Source organism: Pempheris klunzingeri, chromosome 22 (assembly GCF_042242105.1).
Source record: "Pempheris klunzingeri isolate RE-2024b chromosome 22, fPemKlu1.hap1, whole genome shotgun sequence".
NCBI classification, from domain to species: Eukaryota; Metazoa; Chordata; class Actinopteri; order Acropomatiformes; family Pempheridae; genus Pempheris; species Pempheris klunzingeri.
The window spans coordinates 18,926,932-18,949,559 of NC_092033.1; the positions used below are offsets into that span (position 1 = coordinate 18,926,932).

Here is a 22,628-nt window from a genome sequence, read left to right on the forward strand (position 1 = left end):
CTCTCATTCAGTGCATCTTCTGTATGCTGCTCTGGTATCTTTGACTAAACATAACTTGCCGCATGAATGCAAAATATTTCTGTGCATCATCTTTTTGCAGATGAAAAAAAAGGAACAACTAGAGGACAGGATCCAGCTGAAACCACTCAAATGCACAACATACTTAATAAACTAAAAAAAGGCGACATTAGCGGTAACGAAGCACGTGGACATTTTCAGAATTCAAGTTTGTGTAGCAAAGATAACTTTGTAACCACGAGTATCTGTGTCCTGTGGGAGAGACTGAGTAACTCTGGTCTGTCTCTCACCAAATGTCTGTCTCTCTGGCACCTTGTCAAGGTTTAGATACAGTTAACGTCAACTGTAAGAATCTAAACCACAGCGGTGACCTCAGTCTATCTCTCAAAACAGTATTCACAAAGTGGCTTCAGATGCATGTTAGATCCTGTTGATAGGTTTAGTTGTCAGAAGAGTCACAGATAACTGTGTGAGAAAGGAGGGAGATGAGTTGTTAATGTGTGATTAGAAAACAAAGATCTTCAAGAGAAATGTGACATCTCATGCTCGGGACTGTTTTCAACCACAGAGCGATAAGTACTTTAGGTCAAAGGTCGCAGCGCAGGAAGTGTTGGAATTCTCTCGAGGCTGTTACAGTGCTGACAGCCAAGGACAGGCCACACGGATGTGGGCCATCAGGCCTTCCTCACATCCCATTGAAACGTTATCTGCCTATCCAAAGTGACACTACAGCACTGTGCCAAGGTTTTCTCTAGCCTTACATAGTGTAAGTGTTTCACGGCCAAAAGTTCAGCCCTTTTCAGATAATGCACTACATTTTCCTCAGTGAGGACTGTCGGTGGCGACAATATGTGAGACAAGAGTTGAATATTGGAGTCGGCAGCAGAAGCTTGGATTAATGCTGCCTAAGGAGTTTGGTGAAATCGATTTCTTTGACATTTTATGTTTCTTGAAGCTGTGAAAGGATGCTCCATTAACTAAAGTGGTTTTGCATTATGGCTGTGTGTTTGGACATCTATAAAACTCAGGGGCTGAGTACTCCAGTTATTGGCAGAATTTTAATTTTGACCTGAACGGTGCCCCTGAATGACTACATCACTCAGTCTGGTCATTTGAATGGCGTTACGTGATCCACACTATCCGTCAAAGTCCAGGCTACAACACACACAGAATATATTACAGCTAAACCTTTACAGACTTTAACCCAATCTCTTTCTGGTTGAGACCAAAAAAAAAAAGCACAAATAACACATCAATGTGTGACATGGCTACATCTTCCTGAATGTCATTCTTGTGTACATGCATTATATAAAAGTTGGGACAAACATCAAACTGAACAAAACTCTGCCTGTAAAAGCACCCCACCCCTCTACAATAAGTGGTCAATACTTTTACTACATCAACAATCACTATGTCAGTTACTTTATCCAGGGCAAAGAATCATACAAGACTTGATACACCTATTTAACAACCAGTACATTCTGTGGGTGGCAGGACTCCATTCTGTACGTCACAGGTCATTCATCCCGTCCAGTTTGAGGCCAGACTTGCAGTGGCCCCCCCTGCTGCCATGCTGCCCCTCCCTGTATCTACTAGGAGGAGAAAGGCTCAAACTGCACCTCAACAAGGTGCCAAATTTAGTAGTTTAGTTTCTTTGGTTGAGCATGTTCTAACTGTCAAACCCCCACCCTGAATGAAAGTCCCTAACAGCCCTGATGGGTTTACAGGATTCTGACATTAATCATGCATCCTTAATGATTAAATGAGTGTTAACCATGCACCTGATTTAACTCACTGAAGCATCAAATGTCATTATCAAATGTTTAACCTTTTTGTTGTTATGGACAGCATCTTCTCTCCAGAGGGACTGCAACATGGAACCACTCTGGGCCCCTCCGAACTGATGCTGCTAAAATAAAGCAAACCCACTGGGTCCTCTTCAGTTTAATGCTGCTTCAGTTGTCACCACTTTTCACCCCTCTAGCGACCGTACCGTTGGGTTTATTATAGGCTTTGGTCAGACTTGTGGCCCCTGAGCTGGTTTGGCTCCTCACAAGGGACATTCCTGCCGAGCAGCCCCTCCCTGGAAGTCCCTCAGTGCGCAGACTCGCGGCTCCTCGCTGTCAGGGCAAGGCAGACTGACAGTATGGCGGCGGGGTGCAGCTGGAAGGATGCTACTGTCGCCCGTGATGTGTCTATCGCTGGTTGGACGTAAATGGACTAGTGACGACCAGAAGAGCGGAGGATCTAGCGAGAAAGGCCTGTCGCCGTGAGCTCCAAAGATGGCCAGGCTCGCCGACTACTTTTTAGTGGTCGGTTACGACCTCGATAAGCGAGGTAGGTACTTGAGTTAGCCTGCCCTGCTAGCTATAACGGCGTAGTATTAGCTGTGGGTAAACAGGAGGCGGGCAGGGAGGCGGGGACGGGCCGAGCCTCCACTCACAACTGACCGACGCAAGGCTCTATAGCTCGCATTTAGCCGTCAACTTTGGGCCGGGGACGCACAGGCCTCACGGGATTAGTGTAGGTAAAGGCTAGCCTGTCAGCTGAAGTCCTGCATTTCTGACGGGGTAGCACACTGAATGCACCACTCCAGTGCAGAGCTTCACTTCCACACACGTTTTGGCTTTAGCTAAACAAACTGTCTTACTCTGTTTACAGCAGACCTGGGCTAACTGAAAATGCTAAGAGCTAACGTTAGCCAGGCTAGCTCTGAGGGGGGCTGGCTGTTGGTCGGCTGTGACCTAAGACGGATTTATTCACGCGTTTCACTGTTTCAGTCGCATCTTCTACTGTTGTCTCTCATTAGCAAGTGTGAAAAGTGCAGCTGTCGCCATTGCAAAGAGCCATTTTAAAGCAGAAGCACACACACACACACACACACACACACACACACACACACAGAGTGTGCTGGACACAGTTGTCAGTGTTGTGGCTGCTGGTCCTGAGCAGCTCCTCAGGACAGCCAGCCTGCTGATTTCCGCTTGGACTTGAGTTTAGAGTGATTTTCTGAACTGGAAATAGATGCTTTGCCTCGGCGGACTTGCTGATTGTTTTCTTTGTCTGTGTTTTGTGTGGATTAACCCAGATGGCTTTGCCCCTCCCTGAGCCCCCTCGGACCGGAGCTCTGTTCCCTTGTGTTGCTGGGACGGGGTTTGGACCGTTATCTGAGCCCCCCTCCCTTCAGCCTGAGCCTTGGCCTAGATCTGTGCAGTATAATGCCCCGTTTAATCATGAAATATTCAACTCGCCTATCCGATGGAAGCATGCAGCTTGTACCGCGGCAGTCTTTTATTTAGAGTGGATTTTTGCCTATGATTTATTCAGAAGAGGCAAATTGTAACACCACAAGTGCCCTGTGGCTAAAAGCAGAGAGAGGACTGGCTTTTATCAGGATGATGCTGGAGTAACCTGCATCACTTTGCTGATTGCGTGAACCTCTTATATTGCTTCTTGTATTTTTTTCAGAGGGTAGTGAATACAGGATGTTGTAACGTGGACGCTGCAAACACTGCAGAAACTCCCCTTCCTGCCTGAGTGCAGTGCAGTGCAAAGCAACCCTGTAAAAAGCATCTGGGAACCAGATATTAAAACCACAATGGCTTTAATGGATCAAGGTTCCCATGCCTCTTAAAACTAAACACTTAAGGGTGATGATCATTGCTGCCATTGCTCCACTACTGCTGCCTCGCTGTTTACAGGAACTTTAGCATGGAGTTAAGTTTTTAGACGGGGGCATATTGTCATGTTAAAGATCTCCAGTAGCTGCTAAGAGATCTTTCCTATCATATCCATCATCATTTGATGTGCTAACTTCCTAAGCGCATCCTCTGCCGTTAGATCAGTATGCTCGTGTACAGTATTTGCTTTTGATGCATCCACAAACATCACTGCCAAGCTCCAAAGAACATGCAGTGTACGGTCCGCTTGAAAGCCGGATCACCAATCAATTATCGGTATCTACTACAGTGTCAGTAGTAGATGTCAGGGGGTGGGGTTGGGTTTCTGTGGCGCTCTCACTGAATGACAAAAGTAAAGTAAACATTTGGCTACAAATCAAGAATGAATGGTCCTCGATCATAAGAGTACCAGGAATTCTGAAGCACAGTAGAGTTTCCTCTTGTGTCTAAATATTTCAGCCACATCCTGTCTGTCTGTGTGTGTGTGTGTGTGTGTGTGTGTCTGTGTTCTTGTGTGAGGGGTTGCTGGTTGTCACTCAGTCAGTGGAATGTTTTGCAAGCATGGGCACTGACAGGTTTTTAAGGCTGACATCATTGCTGCTCATCTACCTCTCAGACCGCCGTCAGCAGCAGAAACCTCGTGGGTGTTTACAAAGTGAACATCCTGTTAGCAGAAATGTTTTTTTACCGACTTTTCTATGATTTTAGATGCAGCACTTGCTTCTTACTTACTTTCTAGTTTTAAATACCCAGCGACCGTTTGGCTTGTCTAACAGACTTGTTAGACCTGGGGGCAGAGCCTTGAATCGTCCATTCATTCTCTCAGTTTGTCTCTAAGGTGTCAGGTTGCTCACATTGTGCTCAACCTAGATGCTAAGTTATATTATCACTGGATCTTACTTAGAGCCAAGATGGCTGCCTGTGGGTTGGGAAGAGTCCACAGTCACTGGGGTGTGGTCCTCCTAGCGAGGGGCTCCTGAGAAACTCCACAGCATGTCACTGTGTTTTGACAGCAGTTCCTCCAGTGCGCCTCGGACGCAGCAGTTAAATGGATCTGCAGTTCGAGGCCCAAACAGGAAGCTGGGGAGAGGACACGAGGGAGACTTATGTTTAGAGCGAGAATCCAGATTGTCTCCCTGTGCATGCCTGAAAACCAAAGAAAGGGCAGTGTGTTTGTGTGTGTGACCGTGTGAGGCAGTCTCATTCAAGTCTGTAAAGAGAAGAGACACACACACACACACCCACACACCCACACACTCACAGATGCTCACATATAGGCTGTATTGTAGCTCCGTCTGTGTGCCTCTGGCGGTGCAGTTAGAGGGTGTCTGCTACAGCAGCCCTGAACAGAATGCAGGATGGAGTGACAACTCTGGCACACACTCCCTACACTGGAGTCCAGCCTCCTCTTCACACAGTCACACGGTCCCACTCGCCCCTACAGCATGCAGTCAAGCAAGGACCATTCACAACATTAGAGGCCAGTGAGGACACAAAGAGGTGCACCTGGGGCAGCTGAGCATGCATGCACGCAGCCTGTTGTGTTTACAGCTCTCAGGTTGTCTCTGCTCCTGTCGTACTGTTGTCCTGATTGCAGAGCTGAGACATTGCTAACAATGTGCAAGATTTAGGGTGCTGTGATGCCATAGTAAACAAAAGAAAAGCTATCGAGCAGTGTGCTGTAACTCTTCACTGGGATGGTTTTGCAGCAGTGAGTGTGGTGTCAGTTGGCTCTCAGCTCTGTAATCAAAAAGTTTCATATTTCACTTCTGCCACCAGTTTTGTCAGTTTGACTGAAACTTGAGTTGATGGAGTGATGTGAGACTAATTGACCGCAATGTGTGTTTTTAGCTGTAGGTATAAAATATTGAGGCTTTTATTCTAGATTAGATTCATTCTTAATTTACATATTCTTTCTCCCAGATAGTTCCTGATTTAAGTAATACCTTTGCCACTGTTAGACTATTTTATCTAGGTTCTTGTGCGGCTGCTTGTGTGTAGACAACATTTAACATTTGAAAATCTAGGCTTGTAGAAAAACATACCTTCCACAAGGTATAGAAAAGAACTAGTGTTTTGCTGTCCATACTGAAATCTGAGTCTGTGTACCCTTTCCTGAGATACATTCGTACTCTGTTTGAAGATGAGGTGGGATGCGTTTTAAAACATTTTTGGGATACTTGGTGGATTTGTTGACAGTGTAGAATTGACAGAAAAGAGTGGAGAGATGGGGAATAATTATTAATATATGATTATTATGCATGCTACAACAAATCACCTTGTGATTCATGGTTGCCGCCTTAAACCCCCTCGGCCAATGAGGTGGCCTGAGGCAGGATAAATTTAGCGAAACATTCAACTATAGATCATTCAAAAAATACTTGATCCAGACTCTTCTGTTGAATAGGGACATCTGTTATTGTGTCAAAGCTGTGGCTAATGCATGTGGTGCTCACAGGTGCATTCAGTGCTGAGAGTGTGGAGGTAAGCGAACATCTGCGTGAGGCTGCACAAAGCTCAGAGGGGAAATGGAAACCTCTCAGATTGAAAGCAAGATGAAGTGAGTGAGTGAGTGAAGGAGAGAGAGGAGTGTATGTGATGCTGCCAGCAGTGCCTGCCTGTGGGCAGCCACTTCCTCCATCACTGCAGAGCAGGCCTGCAGCCTTTCAGGCCCTCCAGAAATAGCCTCACAATCTGCCTTTCATAGGGGGACAGAGTGACGCTGGGCCGTGGCTGTGGCTGCTGTGCACTGATGCTTGTGTGTGTGTGTGTATGTGTTGGCGTGAGCTGCTCTCCCCTCAACCATTCAGATGGCTGCCTGAATGTTTGTGGCTGTCTTTGTGTGTTCGCTGTGATACCATGGCAACGTTTTTCCCCCCAGTGGGCTGCAGGTTGCGCCCTGTCTCATATTGACCAGTCCATGACTAGTCATGATGCTAATATTTTTGGGGCGACGGTAGCAGTGGCAATATTTTGATCCTAAAAAACCCGGTTTTTCCCATGACTTGTTTTTATCGAAGTTTTTTTTAAGCCTGATTAAGACCCCCCACAGGACACCAAGACACTACATTGCCACTGAGTCGAGGAAATAATATTTGTATGAGTAGCTCAGAAAGACAGGAAGACATCAGCAGTTTATTAGCAGTAAAACTGAAAAACAATAACATTCAATCATAATTGCACAGTTCACAGAACAGGAAGCCTATTTGTGGCCTTTACAGACTGCTGTCATGGTGGTGTAGCCAGGGAGAAACTTCCAGTCCTTTATGTGTGTGTGAGTGTGTGTCTGTATTACACCAGTCTGTCTGCTATGCTGAATACTTGTTATTCATGAGGACGACGGTGGCCCCGAGGCCCCAACACTGCCCCCATTCCCTCACTCCTATGTGTGTGTGTGTGTGTGTGTGTCTGTGTGTGTGTGTGTGTGTGGTGATTCAGAGTCACACACATGCTTCTTTACACACAGGGATTGTAGACCTCCTCTGTTGGCAGACACGTTATTCATAGTCATATACTGTATACTCCAATCGTAACCCAAGGAGAGTTCGATCGAGAGTTACACCGTCCAAGTAGTCATTTTAAAGCCATTCAAATATTCATGGCAATTAGAATTAGATTTCCTGCTCTTTAGTTGTCCTTCAACAAAGGTAATGCACTCTACTTTTTGCTATGTACAGCCACACAGTACTTAGATGTAATTTGATGCAGAGGCACATTTTGACTGTTATGTTGAAGTTAGAGTGGAAAAGGCCAAAAATATGTATCTAAACATGGTGATAGTTATTGTGTTGTTAGTGTGTTTGTTTGTGTGCATGTATTTGTGTGATGTGTGTGTGTGTGAGTGTGTTTGGGGAGGGGGGTTGTAGGGATGCCCTCCTCTTTGATGGTTTCCCTGGAATTCTGAGAATTCCGCTGTCCCCTCTCAGTACAAAGGCTGAGTCAGTGTCGCTCACAGTCGCCCTGCAGATGCTCAAGGGAGCAATCGTTCAGATCCCTGAGGGGTGATTCCATCGTGTCCACAGCAGTTTAGATCTGAAGATGGGGGTTGTTGGGATTACAGTTGGCTCTGTGAAGTTGGATGGCTGCTGTGGTGATCACTGCTTGTGCCATTCTATAGACTGTGTATGCGTGGAATAAACACCTGCACATGTAATATTATTGCCCTTTTTCTATTAATAATAGGTAGCATTTTTAGATGTGTGTTTAAAATAAAAGCAACCAACAAATAATTTAAAGTTTCTTTATTTCCTTCAAAATTATGTTGATGAAGTGAGCACATGTGACATCCTGCTGAGAAAGAAGAGTTATTAGCTTAGTTACAAATGGGGTAGTAAAAAGCAAAGGGGATTTGCCTGAGGTTTTTCTTACGTGGAACACAACCTGGAAGTTCCCCTTTCACTTTGGCCCGCTATTATATCTATCTTAGCTTTTGCGCATTTTCCAGTCTCCCTAGTGACTAAAGGAAAGCATCAGAAACACCAGGTGGGTGGGACTTGTGGTACAAGCTTAAGTTCAAATCTGTCTTTCAAACAAAAGGGAAATCTGCTGTCCAGACACCCAATGTGCTTCCTCTAATTTTAGCCTGTGATTGGTTTGGATATGCAGATAAGAGGACAGTTATTAGTCCAGACCTGGCTTGATGTCTTCATCACTGTTCTGTCCTCACCTCCCCCCCCAGAAAAAAGGTCTGTGCTGTTTAAAGGTTATTCAGATGAACGTTGAAGCCTTAGATTTGTTGCACTCCCCTGTACAACAGATCTGCTCCGACGGCGAGATGTGACCAGAATATTATGTCATGCTGATGTCTGTCTTTCAACCTGTCCATTTAGCTTTTCTTTGTGGCAAACATATTCAGTTTTCAATGACATGAACAAGCAGCACTTGAAAATCCAGACCCTGTTGTAGACATAGTGAACCGTTTAATATTGTCACATCACCAAATGCTTGAGGCCACGTCAGCTCAGCATGCTGCTTGATTGCCCCTTTCAAACATGCACCTGGTAATGCAAATGTGATGGCACTCATGTATGAAAAAGAGTCGATTCTACTGTACGTAAATCCTCTACTTCACTATAATAACTTTTATTGTGTGTTGAGGAGGATTGAGAGAAATATTATATTAAGAAAAAGTCAGCTTCAGGTTCAGCCCAAACCTAGCGGTCTGCCTCCATTGTTTTACAGTCACTTGGTGTAGTTCCTGTTTGGTTATGAGACATCCACACGTCTGTTTCTTGGGTAGAAGTGGTAAGTAACACGAGGTAATTTCCTGGCCATGTGTGTGAGTGATTAATGCTCTGGTAGAGGAAAGAGTTTTGCAATGAGTTTGCAACTGAATACAATCTGGCACCAGAATATAGTAGAAATGATAAAGGAGGACAGAGGAGTGTTTGGCTTGAATAATCAGGGATGTCGTGTATTGCCGAGTAAGGACAAAGGCCTGGATCCCAGAAGATAAGTCGTGATTGAGTACATTAGCCCACAACTATCATGCTTCCTGTTCCTGCAGTATTCTGGGCAAGCACGCAAAAGTCTTGTTTGCATCTTGCTCTAGAGGAGCTGCATGCCTATAGGCCATATTTCCTGTATTTCACTGCATGTGAATTATCAGGCTTCCACCATTCGCACTCCAAGCGTCCTCTGCTCTTGGCTGCTAGTTAACACTCACAGATGCTGGGTGCGTGTTACAGCTACACAGTGACCAGGATGATTCAACGATGTCTTCCTGACATCTTAAAGCTGTTTGTTACCAAATTTCTCCAGAGTCCTTATCCCCTTGTCCACTTCAAGCACCCTCGGGGCCACATGACTGAACTTGATCTGTGACAGCATCATGGCAGCATGCAGGCTTGTGCCCCCTTCATCATGTAATTGCCATCCACTGATGAGTCCTAAATACTCTCCCCAGTTTATGTCACTCTTGGACGTCACACAAGCCTCAATGTTACATTTTGGCCCTGTCACTCTTGGCGTACTGGCAAACATGCATACCTCACATAAAAGGACCTACAATCTTTTCCTGACCTCTCGTGTTGCCAAGGAACAGTTACTTCATAAAAAAACTTAATCTCAATAACATTTAATTCAGTAAAGACTTATTTAAGAGGGGAAAATGGGTAGATGGAAAGGTAATTGTCAGTTAGAAAGCTTGTCAGTTGCTAATGGAGCAATAAGTTCACAGGTTTTTTCATTCAGTCATTTACTCCTGTTTCGTAACTGTCTGCAAACCATTTCTCTTTGGTGGGCCAGTTAGTAATTGGACCGATGATGGTAAAATAAAAGTGAATGACGACACACAGCTAATTAACTATGATAGCACCCCCTATTTTGGACTCTCCAATTCTCTGTTCCTTGAAAGTTCAGCACCATCAAAACAGCGTGCTGCTGATGCAGGGAGTTTGTGTGCCCAAGTGCACCTATGTTGAACTCGCCTTGAATTTCCTTGTATTAATGCTGTTGTGAACGGGCCTTTATTTCTCTGTCCTGTGGCACATTTCAACAAAAAAATACATTCATTATTTTGTTTGGCTTAAGTTCTGTGTTAGCATGCAGATTGTGGTTAAATGATTAGAATTCAAGTGGACTTTCCAAGTGAAATCAAATGTTGGATTGTGTTTTATTGTCAGAAATTAAAAACAGTTCAGAGATTTGCTATTTAGGACCAGGATATGATTGACTAAACAAGCTGAGGTCTGTTTGTGTCCAATGGAAGTTGAATCTTGGACGTAGTTTAGTCAGAAACACTGCCCAGTGACTGGAAAGTAGATGGCCTGTGTTCTATGAGCACTGGCAGGTTTCCCTCCTCTATTGAGTCTGTTCAGTAGCTCCAACTCCAGCAGAGGACACTTTCAGCAGCCACCTGTAGCTGTGGAGACAGAATGAGAAGTGAGAAGACATGAAGCTCGTGTTATTAATCATCAGCCTGTGACATTTTGATTTGAGTTAAATCTGGAGCAACCTGCTAGTTAAAGCTGAAAGAAGTCTTATCATTGTAGCTGCTGTGTCCCTCTCTCAGGCCATTTCCTCTCTTGGAAAGCTTTCCATTTTTGTTTTGGGGATTCGGGTGTTTGGAGGGGGGGGGGGGAATGCGCATGGAGGAAGGATGTGAGTTTGCTGAAGAGCTTTTGCACAAAGAAAATGTCCTGCATTGTTTCCAGGGCGACGGTGGTTGCCAGATGGAGCAGGGTTTTTTTCACCCTCTGTTTGGTTCCTAAATGGCAGCTTAACTCAGACAGTTTTAAACATGGACCGGCTCAGTTACTTATGCAGGATTATCATCTTTGCCGTCATCTGACACCAAATCCAGACAGATTCAGTTACTTACTGATGTGTTGATCCGCTGATATAAAACCATATTGTGTTGCCTCTGAACCTATGAGGGGCCTCAGTCTGTAGCAGCTGTAGTGCTGCTTTTAATCAGAGTGACTCACCCTTCACATTACTCAACAGGACTGTCCCGCATGTGTGTGTATCACACAATGCACAAGGGAGCGCCCGTGCATTCATGTGTAAATAATGTAGCAAACTGGGTGGACAGCAGAGAGAGCGCTGTCAGAGGGTGAGGTACGTGTAATATAATGAGGTCATATTTTCTCTGTTTTCCCCCAAAGACTTGGACTCTCTATGTTTCTGGAGATGTTATCCTAACACAGAGCAGATACCGTAATTGGTGAAAAGGAATGCAGCGACGGCAGCTCACCTCATGTACACTCTGATCCCACTTAACATTAGGATGGGGATTGATAACTGGCTCCAAGTTGTCTGATCATCAGCAGAATCATATGCCTTCAGCCTATCACCTCCGTCTGCCGATGCTGGCACAGTTTTCTGACTGTTGTGCACTGGAAAATAATGATGTTAAACTCAAAGGTGTGCTCTGCTGGCAATGGGGAAAAGTCATGGTGGAGATATTGCTGCATGCTACTTATGTGGCTCAAATTCAGAGAGTAAAGGAATAAATTAACATAAGAAAAAGTGTAACTGCAGCAGCACAATACATCAGAAAGACATTGTTTCATTAGTAACAGGTAAACGTCCTCTCTCAGGACCGTAGAAAGAAATGAGCTTGCCTTACATTCATACATAGTTGCAGGGTTGCACACCAACACAACACACAAGGCTCAGAGCCCTTCTGTCCTGACTGCTGTAGTTGCTGTGGAGACTGCCTGATGTCGTGTCACTGTGGTTTGGAAACCTGCAAACGAGAAGCTGTGGTCTGGTTTAGCACCAAGAGCATGACACACACTGAGGCACACACTCATTTCAACTCTGCACTGCCATCACTCAGGGGTCACATGACCGGCCGGTCTCCTTCCAGCCTGAGTATCACTGCTAGTCAGCCATGTGAGGAGTCACCGCCAGCTCTGACACACACACAGATACACTACACCCCCCCCCCCCCCCCCCCCGCCTTTGACCCTCTTCTGGCCTGCAGCTCTCTCTTTTCCATTGTAGTTTCTTTCTTCATGTAGACTTTATTTGACCAGTATGTCTTAGCATGTGTAGTTCTCTGCTCGGCCTGACTGTGGCTGGCACAAGGCTCTGATTGTATCTGTGATATTGGTTTGCAAGAAACCTTCAACTTTTGCTATTCATGAGTAAGAATTCCTATTTGTAGCAGCCCAAGTCTTAAGAGACATCTAGAAGTAAAGTTCTCTTTTGCTTTTAACATTCTTTGGTCTCTTGTTTTGTTGAAGGGATATGACAGCAGTTAGAAGCAGGTCTTGATAAGAGTTTGAATTAAAAGTCCCAGAAATATTTGAATTAATGTGCAAATAAATACAAATTAGACATTTTCAAGATTTCTTTTTTTAACCCGAAAGCTGAACTTATAATTCCATTTTAGCAGTCAGCTTAATAATACCAGCCTGGCTATGCTGGTAGGATAATGTTTGCTAACATGTTAGCAAACGTGAGCTGCTGTCCCACTTCTTTCCCAACCCAACAATTTTTCTGTCTTCAGCAAGCACATGTCAAGTGTGTGTACCTTCTAAAAAAGGAACACAGACCGTCTGACAAACACAAATGAGCATGACTGCACTGTGACAATAGCTAATGAGTTTGCTAACTTAGTTGACTAGCTTGCAGAATGATTTGTTCAAAGTTCAGACCCCACATGTTACTGCAGAAACCGCAGTCGTAGCAGTCACAATGCTCTCAGGAAGTCAAGGAACACATTTTGTCAAAATATCAGGTTACACTATCTGTATTTGGCGGAAATGAAAAGTGAACAGAAACCTTTTCATTGACCCGATCAAATGGCTTCTAGGCCATTTTGAACTGACCCGGGGACTATTGTGTATGAACAAAATGACTTTGGCTGGCATGGAAGCCTGCTTACTGGCTGCACACTGACGGGGTCTCTCTCACTTAGCGCTGTAGGAACTGAATGCACTGATTGTGACTTGCTGATTGTATTCCTCACACTGAGAACACACAGCTGCTGCAGCACTCCTTCTGAATCATGAGGCGGCTACAATAACAAACACAGGGCAATACACTGGCTCACTTGGCTTACAGCAGTGAGTGTTTTGTGTTGAATGAGATCGTGGTGATTTTTAAGGCTGTAGATTGTTGTGTGTGTTGTGCTGCTGCGGTGTTTTACTTTGTCAGTTCTGTCTTTTTTTTATCTAATTAATTCATACATCTATTAAATAGCCCAGGAGAAAATGAATGCAGGAAGCAGAAGGATAAAATGAAAACGATAGCCTTCCAGTCTCTAATCTAATGTTGTTACACAACAGGTCTAGCTGATAGCCTAATGTCACATCCATGCAAGGCCACTCCACTCGTTTCACATTCCTGTCACACCGTAGACTGATGGTGAGCTTTCAGAAACCGTTGTCTTACATCATCAGCAGCTCTGTTGTACACGCATGCCTGCAGACTGCTCACTACTACCTAAACATGAGTGCTCTTTGCTGAGCTGTAACATTTTTCACCTGCTGCTTTCACACTCCCAGTGTGGACGTTTGCCAAACCTGCTCCCAGGGCTGTGTGATTAAAGGGGAATCACTGTACTTTATTTGTTATTACTTTGTGTGGTAAGAAGTATGTCAATTCTTTCAGCACCTTTGGTGTCAAATGTCAAAATCATAACTGTGTTCAGCAGCAGCCTGTGGTCCAAGTAAAATATAATGTTTATCACTGATTTAAGAATCAGGACAGTATGATTGGATATGATCCAACTGTGCTTTCACTACTGTGTGTGGCAGCTCCTTTGCACACTTGCTGGAGCTTCGCCAGAGTCATTCAACTGGATCTGACTGGAGCAGTGGGTGTGACCTGGGGGAGATCCCATAGTGAGTGAGATTTTAGTCTGATTCTGCTACTATCAGCGCAGGCCGCATTTGGCAACTTTAATGTCCCCTGCTTCAGAACACCTGCGCACAACTATGCAGTCAGGCAGCCCACACCAGTCCTATCCCACCGTCCTGACAGGCAATAACCAACTTGATACAAAACAGAATATTATCACCTCTGTAATCAAATTTCCCATTATCATTATGTGATACAGTATCATTGTCTGATCGAGATATCGTCATGATTGCCCATCAACGGTCACTTCAAACAACTGACTTGTGTTGAGAAATTATACAACTGTTCAGGTACAGGAGGTCATATTGTACAGTACCTCAGTGAAATGGCGCTTATCTCCTTTGGTGTGATGGTGCAGAATCGTGTACAAACAATTAAGTTGCGATGTTTAAAGTGAACCTTTTCATATATGGTTGAGGCTTTTCATATATTCACACATGGTACCAGGTACAGAGCTGTCACTTTATTTACTAACTTTACAAATTTAATTTCATACTTCAGGAAACCCACAGCTTTTATCATTTTATCATAATCCCTGTTTGTGCAGCATTTTAGCAGAAAGAACAGGCTGTACTGGTGTAAGTCAGCTTGACCGAATTGAAACACAAACACAGAGAAACTGTCAAAGTGTAGGTTGCACATGAAATGTAGATAAAATTATAGACAGCATATTCTTTCTAAACAGTCAGCAGTTTCACAGATTCATCAGCTGGGAGGCCCGAGCCCTGGGTCTGGGCTCCAGAGTCCTGCACGCCATCATGGAAGCTAAGTGCTGCTGTGCTGTCACAGATAATCACCAGAGGAACACATTGTTACTTGTATAACACTTTGATTAGTTTTCCTTTCTGAAACACAGGGCAAAGCGTTCTTCGTGCAGTTGTCTTCAGGGTTTTGTGTAGACCTGCTGTTTGGTAGCACCATGGTCTGCCAACAAACAGGGTATCAACGTAGTGACACACAGTGGTATTTCTACAAGAGCTGGAAAAAATTAGATTTAACAACAGGTAGTTTGATCCAAACAGTCTGAACGGCCAAAGACACATTCCAGCTACAGCAATTAATCCCTTAAAGCGTGGCAGTCCTGACTGGGTGAACTCTTGCTGTTTATTCCCTTTGTATTTGTTCGCCTGTATTCCAATAGGGATATTTCCGACAATGTATACATAAATGTTAACTGGTTTTATGAGACCTGTATAAAATGTCACCATACATCTGTAACAAGAAGAAGTGGATATGTAGAAACTAAGCCAACATCAAAACTGACCCGTCAGAACAGGCACATGACCACATGAAGTTGGCGGACTGATGTCCTCTGTCCTATTAAAGCAACAAGGTAAAACTGCTCCAACAATTTCTTCACATACACTCAAACACAGGGCACACCAACCTGCTGTAGCGTTTATCTGATCTCAGATCAGTTCAACCACTGAATGATCTGTGTGGGTGTGAGAGCTCTGATCTGTATGGGTGAGGGGGCAGTGTGAGTTAGAGCCCATGAAGACAATAAACCTTTTGTCTCGCTTGTAGGTCATAAATACCATTCACTCATATGTTTGTATTGTAACTAGACTGCTAAAGTGAAGAAGTTATCACGTCACAACTGATCTGTTGCATCAACGCTATGAACTTTTGTCACAGTAGTGACAGCATTGAGAATTTCTTTGTAGGGAGTTTTTAATTGTATTGGTGTTTTGCAGCTTGTTCTTGAGATAGCCTCTAAATGTGTAGATATTCAGCTGATTATTTCTTTATGTGAAGCTCTGATTTGTGTGTCAGCAGCCCATATCTGTCACTGACATTATGCAAGCCAGTGTTTCAGTTATTTCAAACTGAGCTTCTGTACGATTAGGTGTACACACACCTGTTCAAAGGTCATTGCATCATGGTTGCACGCTCTTTTTTTCAGTTGGGTGTCTCTTTCTGTTTGAACTTTACATCACATCGGATCTGGCGTTAGCTTGATGCCAGAAGTGGTTGCAGTCCTGCTGGAAGCAGGTGATACGCAGCTGGACCGCCTGTTTGCTCTGGGCCTGGTGCTCTCCTGCCTACTGCAGCTTTCAGCACACAGTGTTACAACTGCAGAGGTTGTTTTCACTCCTGCTGCCTGGTAGATTGCCATAAACAAGAGGATACAGTCATTTTATTTCAGTTTTATGAAATATGGGAATATTGATGGACTACTGTCTCCGCTAATAGTAATCCAAGTTCTTCAACAGAAAAAAACTGTATAGAACTTAACTAGGTGCAGGTGAGGGTGTGTTGTGGCATTGCACAAAGCTGTGGAGATGTCTAAATCACAAGTTTGGTAGAGCAGGCTGCCTAAAGAGCAGAGATTTAAATCCTATAATGTTCATTTTTTAGTTGAAAACTCACAATTTTCCCTGAACGTACATGCCGGATTTGATCAGGTTTGATTTTAGATACTACTGCTAACTAATGCTAGCTAGCTTGAAGGCTTTGGTAGCCAACCCAGTAAACTTTTTTTCATACAGTATATAATCTGTCAGTAGCAACAAAGCGTCTGATACAGAGCAGTCATGGGAAAGCAATCTGAGGAAGTATTGACACAGAATTTGTGGTGTAAACTTAGTCCATATTCTGGAAACGCAAGACAAGCTGGCATGTAAAATCATCACCTTGGTGACTGTCTCTTTTAGGCTTCTCATCAGATCATTACTGCTGCATGATGTGTGGCTACCTGCTCAACTAACACACTCACTGTGGGTATCTTGAATACTTAATAGTGCTTTTAAAGGTCCCATATTGTGCAAAATGCACGTTTCTCCAAACTCTTGAGAAAAGACCATCCACTCTCTGTTTCTCCTCTGCTCTATCTTCCAGGTCATATATGAAAACCTGCTCTTTAGAGTTTGCTCCCTTTCTGATGTTATAAGGGGATCTGTTGAACATGTGAGCCCTACAGCGGGCCGACTGTCCCCACCCTCTGACAGCCTCAATCCACCTTACTGTCTGAAAATGGCTGCAGCAGCCATGTCTGCTATAAGAAAGATAGTGTGTTTTTAGAATATTAAACCGTGTAAACATATTTTGATAGAACCTCCAAAACAAGTATGAACCTGAAAATGAACATAATACGGGACCTTTAAAGAGAAGCCAGCTTGAACCTTTGAAGCTTGGAACAAACAGTGTCATATTTCATTGTAATGATCATTTTCAACCAAAGAAATAGTTTTTCCCCCTTTGCCAAAAGAAAAAAGTAAGTAGCCCCAGCATACAGCTCTGTGACTAACTCGTGGGCCGTCTGAAGTACAGCAGAAAGGAGCTGGTGAATCTCAGAGCATCCACTGAAAAAGCATGTTTAGCAGCTCAGTATTGTCCTAAAAGTTACATTAGGATTATTGCTACATCAAGTACAAATGGAAGGATCTGTAATTTCCCTTTGTGTAACTAAAAACTAAAACATTTAGAAAGTTGTGTAGTGGCTGAAATGTCCATGGGGATGTAATTAGTTTTTGCCATGGCACAGTCACTAACTTGCTGTGTGCCTTCTCATTTCACTCAGTAATTGCTGGTTTTGTGAAGTCGATTTGAGGCCTTTAAATCTTGTTGACATTCCATAGATTCCTTTTGTGTACATGCACGCATTCTTGACATCATTAGATTAGAGTGAAAATTAGCCTCTCATGACGAGGGGACACTTCTCGTGTTTAGCGTACCCTCTCTGTGATGCAGCCCAGTGCACGGAGTGACCTGGGTTTACTTTGTGTGGAGGGTTTTTTCATGGTAAAGAAGTCCAGTGTGAGTCTGGTGTCTGTGGTCGCGAGGCCTGCGTGTCACTCCCAGCAGGCTTTGTGGCTCATTCATACACTCCTCCCTCAGCTGCAGGATGTCCTGCTTTGACTGGATGAGTAATCTCCACCCTGCTCGATTCGTGTCTCTGCACTTGTTCTGGGCTGTCACCTTGTGTGTGTCTTCTAATCGCTTGTGTGTTCTTTACACACTTACAGTTTGTCATCTACCAACAGTATATTGTCTCTAAGAGGTAGTTGGGAGTTGACATCAAGTCCCAGCATGCATCAGCTCTGGTATACTGCACCAGATGATTCATCACAGTGTACCCAGGGGATTGGCTCAGTCACATGTTTGTAGGCGTCATAATAAACAGTCAGTCCCCTGTACCAGCACACTGTCACCTAATAATTATTAATAGGTCAACATAACTCAGTCTATTAGACACTGCTCTGTTTTGTAAAGTATATTTTTTATGTACACCTTACTTTAGTAATTAGACATATGCTCTGTTTGCGGTTCATATGGCATCACTGATGAATGAAAAGCTTCGATTGTTCTCACTGTTGAACAACAAACTCTGTTGTGGTATGTGTCGTCTCACTGACAGAAACCACATGGTACTTAATTAATTTTATTGTGTGAAGGTGGAGGTCCATCTTGAACCCATACAAGGATAGTCTTTGTCCACGAGTCTATGTGGCTCTCCACAGAACTGCACTGCATAGCATTCCTTCTTCAGGTAGCAGTGATTTCTATTGATGCCAGAACACTTTAGAGCAGGTGGGGGCTTAGGACTAAGGGCCTGTCATCTCCAAACAAAAAGGAAATTAACCTCTTTTCTTTGATGACTTGATCCCAGAGCACCGCTCCCACATGCGTCCACATTTCTGTAGTTCACAAGGGAGAGGGGATGACTTTAGCATTTCCCTGTGTGTTTTGGGAGCTGGCCTACTTTCTGTTTGTGTATTGTCTCTGTGTGTCTGAGCTTCTGTTTTAGGTCCCTCAGTAAAGGCCCACAGGCTCTGATGTTTTCTCTAAGACAGCATGTATTCCAAACTGTTCAGGTTTCATTTATATGCCGATGGAAACCTCTTCTTTATTTAGCCTGGGATAATATTTAGTTTTCTGCAGTTTTATGCTAGCTTTCCATCCTTTGTTTTGGAAGGCCAAGTGTATTCTGTGTGCGGATGAATGCTGCCATTAAGCAGCCTGCAGGGCTTCAGATGGAACTGAGCTGAAAGACGGGCTTGTGGTGGTTACATAAGTTGGCCTTTGTCGCATCATTGTTCCACTGTGATGAGCCAGGCCCTGGCCAACTGTGGAAATGGCCTCATTAACCAGCAGCAAATAAACATTTGAACACATCTCTCTACTGGTGAACAGGTGCATATGAACTCATTTAAAAGACCAACCTGACAATTAACACAAATGAAATTACCTATACTTAATAGACATTCCTCATATTGGCAACTTATGGCCAAACATATAAGCTGGCCAACTTATTTGATGCTTTCGACATATTTTGCTGTTGCTGTAAGGACTGCACCAGAACCACAAAAAAAGCTGACATTGGGTGAGAGGCGGGGTCAGCCTGGACTGGTCACCAGTCAATTACAGGGCCGACACACAGAGACAGATAACCAGTCACACTCACACATACAGGCAATTTAGAGTCACCAGTTAATCTGCATGTCTTTTGACTGTGGGAGGAAGCCGGAGAACCCCGAGGGAACCCACGCAAGCACAGTGAGAACATGCAAACTCCACACAGACCCCAGGGTCAAACCACATTTCTGCCGACCAGCAGATTCCAACCTGGAGCCCTCTGAGAGGGATCAGTGCTAACCACCGCGTCACCGTGTTGCCTGATGCTTTAATGTGACTTTTTTAATTCATAGTTTATTTATATGACAGAAGAAACATGCTAATATGATTTAGAAAACTCAAATGAGCTTATTCTAAGTAACATGGTCTAACCTCTGAACTCTATCTGTCCCTCTCGGTGTCTCTCTGCAGTGGAGGGAGAAGGTCAAGGTCGCATTCTCCAGCGGTTTCCTGAGAAAGACTGGGAGGACAGCCCGTTCCCACAAGGCATAGAGCTAGTAAGTCAACATTTACAGAGATGTTTCTAAGTGGCTCAGCGGCTAGAAGAAGGCACTGAGGGGGGACACCACCTGCCAACATCACAGGATGTACAGTAGGGCACTGGAGCTGGATGAGGGGTATTTTTGTGGTCAGCTGTTTCAGTTTTGATAAGTGAGTCCGTTAGCATGGCCAGCCACGTGCCAAAAAAGCACAGCCGCTCTGTAAATCAGATGTGAAACCAACGCCTGAAGAATTGCTTTTTAAACGGTTTTGGTGTGGGTTGACTTAAGATAAAAGAGTCCAGCTAATGGCATGTGCAACACGTTTACACTTTAACACAATTCCAGATCCAGTCATTAAGCCAGTGAGGCAACTTAATGACTAATGACCATAATAATGAATGATGTAGCTGAACAAAAAACACAGCTAATATTGACTTTCTATTGTTTTCTCACCTCGGTCAACTGTGCCAGCATTGAGTTTTGCATGTAAATATTTGAAAATTCCATACTACAACTTCTTAAAGCCAAATACGTTAGAATTAGAACTGAGAGCAAAATATCCAAGAATAAAGCCAAAGTGTGTTCACACAGTGCAGTTAGAGGTCTGCTGGTGTTATATTATTAAAGCAGATGGAAAGTTTTCAGAACCTGTTTTGTTGCTTTAATGATAACCCAGCCCAGGATGAATCACCCTGAGGTGCTCTAAGAACATGTGACCCACTGCTGTCTGATTTGTCACCCAGGTTGGTATGTACACTCATTTTTTTTTTTTTGTCCTTTCTTCCCACCACCATCTTATTCCAATCCATGTCCCTGCTTCCCCTCTGGCACCAATTCTGCTATCACCTTTTCACCTCTCTCACCTCCTCCTCCGACTCATGTCTAGTTTTGTCAGCCCAGCGGTTGGCAGCTGGTCCCCGAGCCACAGCCTGCCTCCTTTTTTGTAGCAGTTTTGACTGACATCAACTCAGAGCGTCACTACTGTGCCTGCTTCACCTTCTGGGAGGGCCTGGACAAGCTACAGGTGGGATCTCAGAGTGTGGTTGTGCATTTCCATTTTTAAATCCTGTGTGTAAACCAGGTTTATAGTTGAAATAGTTTCTTTCAGCCTGATGTGACTGCAGTTGATCTGTTTTTCTGTGTGTGCAGCTGCAGAAGGCTGAGGCCAGCGAGGCAGATGAGGTGGATGAGGAGCCGGCCGTCGTCCAATCAGCTCAGGTCTTTGCTCCCAAGAGCCTGGTGCTGGTTTCTCGACTAGACTACACAGAGGTGTTCAGGGTACGACACCCACGACAGATCCACATTACTTCCTTTACCATTTCTGCATCTTCTGTAGAAATCCCAGTGACATGTTCTCATCTGCCCTTGGCCTCTGTGTCCCTCCCTCTTGATTGAACAGAACTGTCTAGGTCTGATCTACACCGTCCATGTAGATGGCCTCTCTGTCCCCTTGGAGACGGTGATCGGAAATCTCCTCACTTGTGTCATCCCCATCGCTGGAGGCTCCCAGGTAACTGCTGACTTGTTCTAATGACTCTGGCGACAAAGGCAGAGGTCTGAGATCCTGATTTGATGTCGCATAGACATAAGCAGTTGTGAACAGCTGTGAAGGGTTTAGGTCTGGGGCCTAATCACAATACACTTTGTTATACGCAGCCCCTACTATTTAGAAAGCATCGTATTGTCCCCCCTAGCCATGTACTACTTTTATGCTGTCATGATGTGCATACAGTTTGGCACAATCAACATTAGTTTCCAGCACAATGGTGAATATCAACCACATTTAATGTGAATGCACTGACATTTCAAATCTCGCTTAAAAGGAGAGTCACAGCTGATTTGGTTTTTTGCGAGACCAGAGACTGAGACACAGGTTACATAATCTGACCTTATCTCTGTTATATCTAAAAGCTGACAGCCAAGTGATGCTTGGTTGATGTTAGCCACCAGCTGTCTCAAATTCTCATGAGAATGAGGGTAAGCTGAAACATACCAAACTATTAGCTGGTTCCATTGCTGTATTGCTTTAAAATGGTCAGATAACGGCCCTGGTGAAGATAAACTGGGACACCAGTCTTTAGACTGATTTCTTGTGCTGTTACAACTCTGTGGCTTTGCTGGGTGGTATGCGCTCCTTATGTTACCCCGTGTCTTGCTTAGCAGCCCAGCTGATTCAGCCAGTCAGCCTTGTTCAGCATCAGCTAGCTCTGACTGCTGGCTTCGCTAAACTTGCATCTGTGTAAGCTTGGTACAACAGAAAAATATTGTGGGAGAGGTTTGGACCTTTTTTCCTTTGGATGTGTTTGCGTGTAGAAAAGACTATGATTATGCACGTGCAGAACTGCTTGTAACATGCCTGCACATTTCTTTGTGCATGCATAATTCAATAAATGATGGATTGCTACAGAGAGTCATGAGGTTTAAGTGACACTAATCTTCCTCATAGAGCTGGTTTTACAGCAGGTCTGTCCCTGACAGGCAGTGGCACCCAGCTCAATCTACTTCAGCGTAGATGTTTTGCCATTATTTCAGTTTATTTTCATTGTTATGGGTTCACTGGGAGACAGTAATTACTTTTTTTGTGGATGAACCATGTCACTTAACAGATGTGGACCAAATCATTGCATCTAGCCAGCATTACTGGTAATGGAAGAAAAGCACACCCCTCCATTTATAAAGCAGATAAACAAAGCAAATGTGTTTGTGTTGTCTTTTACTTAACTTATGATATCTGAGATGCCAACTCAATACTTGCAACCAAGCTTGAGTTTATTTG

General features: G+C 44.1%; 1 protein-coding gene across 4 annotated transcripts in view; it reads left to right on the forward strand.

Annotated features, from left to right (window-relative positions):
- The first annotated feature begins 2,173 nt into the window (after window positions 1-2,173).
- The window catches only part of sbf1 (SET binding factor 1), a 53,182-nt gene continuing 32,727 nt past the window's right edge, over window positions 2,174-22,628 (forward strand). For all 4 annotated transcript variants that reach the window (XM_070853480.1, XM_070853482.1, XM_070853483.1 and 1 more), the window contains exons 1-5: window positions 2,174-2,355; window positions 19,782-19,867; window positions 20,739-20,876; window positions 21,002-21,130; window positions 21,252-21,362. In XM_070853480.1, the coding sequence (XP_070709581.1) occupies window positions 2,301-2,355; window positions 19,782-19,867; window positions 20,739-20,876; window positions 21,002-21,130; window positions 21,252-21,362 (519 nt within the window). In that variant the 5' untranslated portion in view covers window positions 2,174-2,300. The remainder of the gene's footprint in view (window positions 2,356-19,781; window positions 19,868-20,738; window positions 20,877-21,001; window positions 21,131-21,251; window positions 21,363-22,628) is intronic.